This window comes from Piliocolobus tephrosceles, chromosome 6 (genome assembly GCF_002776525.5).
Source record: "Piliocolobus tephrosceles isolate RC106 chromosome 6, ASM277652v3, whole genome shotgun sequence".
Taxonomy (NCBI): Eukaryota; Metazoa; Chordata; class Mammalia; order Primates; family Cercopithecidae; genus Piliocolobus; species Piliocolobus tephrosceles.
This window is the reverse complement of record NC_045439.1, coordinates 125,002,111-125,004,589: the sequence shown is the minus strand read 5'-3', so window position 1 is coordinate 125,004,589 and position 2,479 is coordinate 125,002,111. Positions and strand designations below refer to the sequence as shown.

Below are 2,479 nucleotides of genomic sequence, written 5' to 3'. Positions count from 1 at the left end.
TATTTTTGAGATGTAGTCTTGCTCTGTCACCCAGGCTGGAGTGTAGTGGCCGGATCTCAGCTCACTGCAAGCTCCTCCTCTCGGGTTCACGCCATTCTCCTACCTCAGCCTCCCGAGTAGCTGGGACTATAGGCGCCCGCCACCTCGCCCGGCTAGTTTTTTGTATTTTTTTAGTAGAGACGGGGTTTCACCGTGTTAGCCAGGATGGTCTCGATCTCCTTGACCTTGTGATCTGCCCGTCTCGGCCTCCCAAAGTGCTGGGATTACAGGCTTGAGCCACCGCTCCCGGCCTTAGTTCTTAATTTATTATGTTTTTTAAACATTCGGTTTATTGAAAATTTTATTTTGTTTTGTTTGTGTGTTTTTTCTGAGAGAGTCTCACTCTGTCACCCAGGGTGGAGCGCAGTGATGCGATCTTGGCTCACTGCAACCTCTGCCTCCCAGGTTTAAGAGATTTTCTTGCCTCAGCCTCCCAAGTTGCTGGGATTACAGGTGCCTACCACCACTCCCAGCTAATTTTTTTTATATTTTAGTAGAGACAAGGGTTCACTATGTTGGCCAGGCTGATCTCAAACTGACCTCAAGTGATCCATCCCCCTCAGCCTCCCAGAGTGCTGGGATTGCAGGTGTAACCCACTACACCTGGCTGAAAGTATTGAAAGTGAATTTCTCTGTCTTTTATCATTCTCATTATTTTAGAGGTAACTGGAAGACTTTTTTTTTTTTTCCCTATCCAATTCTTGAAATTGAGAAGCAAATTACTATTCCTGGTTACCACTGCCATTTCAGCCCCGTCTTAACTCTTGGATCTCAGGAGATAGGTATTTGGAACATTTTAAAATACTGTCAAAAAGACCTTCATCTTACTACTTTTTCCTAGCCTGGACCTGAATATTTAGTCTTATCAAATTTATATCTCATCAGGTTTTAGTGTATTCAAATAGGAAACTGAAGGAAAAGAAACATGAAATCAAGAAAAATAGAGGCAAGAACCACAAAAGAATAAAGTTTAGGAGCATATGCCAATTAGTATGTATGAAGCACAAGTGAAGTCTTGTAAGGACCTTCAGGGCAATCTAATTTAATCCCTTCTCTAATGCATGATGATGAAATGATCTGCTCACTGATTACCTTTCTTCTGTGAAAAACACACACACAACCTGGTGTGGTGGCTCATGCCTGTAATCCCAGCACATTGGGAGGCCGAGGCCAGCAGATCACATGAGGCCAGGAGTTTGAGACCAGCCTAGCCAGCATGGTGAAACCCCGTCTGTACTAAAAACATGAAAAGTAGCCAGTCGTAGTTTTGCGTGCCTGTAATACCAGCTACTTGGGAGGCTGAGGCACAAGAATCGTTGAACCCTGGAGGCAGAGGTTGCAGGGAGCCAAGATCGCACCACAAAGAAAAGCTGGAGAGGTTGACTCCTGAGTGATGGAGTGAGACGGTCTAAGGAGAAAAAGAAACACACACACACACATTGGAACACAGAAATGCCCATCCTCCATCCAGGCCAGGGTGGGTGTGAAGATGGGTGTCACAGAGAGCTAATGACCTAGAGGTCAGAATGGAGTTGGGGTGGAGTTGGTGAGATACTTGTTTCGATGGTGCTGTCAAAAAGTTTGGATTGCCCTAGTCAGTCAAGTGATTCCCTTTCTGTTTTGTGTTATTATTATTATTCCACTTTCCACTATACTGTTCTGCAGGTGTCTTTTGTTTTCGGAGCGTAAGTAGTATCACCTCAGTTTACTGAGTCAATAAGCTAGAGGCCTCCACTGTAGAAATGATAGAGAATTGCTTCTCAAATTTATAACATTAATTAAACCTTAGTGAGAAGATTCAATTCACACTTGATCCAGCTCTGACCATGGTGATAAATAACTACAGAGTTTCAAATTTCTGGATTATTTTTTCCCCAGCCCAAAATGAGGATCTGAAGCTTGAAGTCACCAACATACTTCAGAAGCATAAACAGGAAGTAGAGCTCCTCCAAAAGGCAGCCACAATTTCCCAACCTCCTGACAGCCAATCTGAAGCAGCCACTCACCCAGCTGTGTTGCAAGAGAATACTCAGATCGAGGTAAGAGCCTCTTTAAACAAACTAGTCCACTCGGCAGAAAGATCTCTGGCAAATATCCCTAGGAAAGATGACAAGATTAGAAAACTAACTAAATAATACTTTGTAGGCCAGGCGCGGTGGCTCAAGCCTGTAATCCCAGCACTTTGGGAAGCTGAGACAGGCGGATCACGAGGTCAGGAGATCGAGACCATCCTGGCTAACACGGTGAAACCCCGTCTCTACTAAAAAATACAAAAAACGAGCCGGGAGAGGTGGCGGGCGCTTGTAGTCCCAGCTACTCGGGAGGCTGAGGCAGGAGAATGACATAAACCCAGGAGGCGGAGCTTGCAGTGAGCTGAGATCCGGCCACTGCACTCCAGCCTGGGCGACAGAGCGAGACTCCGTCTCAAAAAAAAAAAAAA

At 45.2% G+C, this 2,479-nt stretch overlaps 1 protein-coding gene across 1 annotated transcript in view; it reads left to right on the top strand.

Moving 5' to 3' along the window:
• Nucleotides 1–2,479, top strand: part of RPGRIP1 (RPGR interacting protein 1) — a 45,985-nt gene that overhangs the window by 8,124 nt on the left and 35,382 nt on the right. The window contains exon 4 of the mRNA XM_026446939.1: nt 1,918–2,078. Coding sequence (XP_026302724.1) covers nt 1,918–2,078 — 161 coding nt within the window. The remainder of the gene's footprint in view (nt 1–1,917; nt 2,079–2,479) is intronic.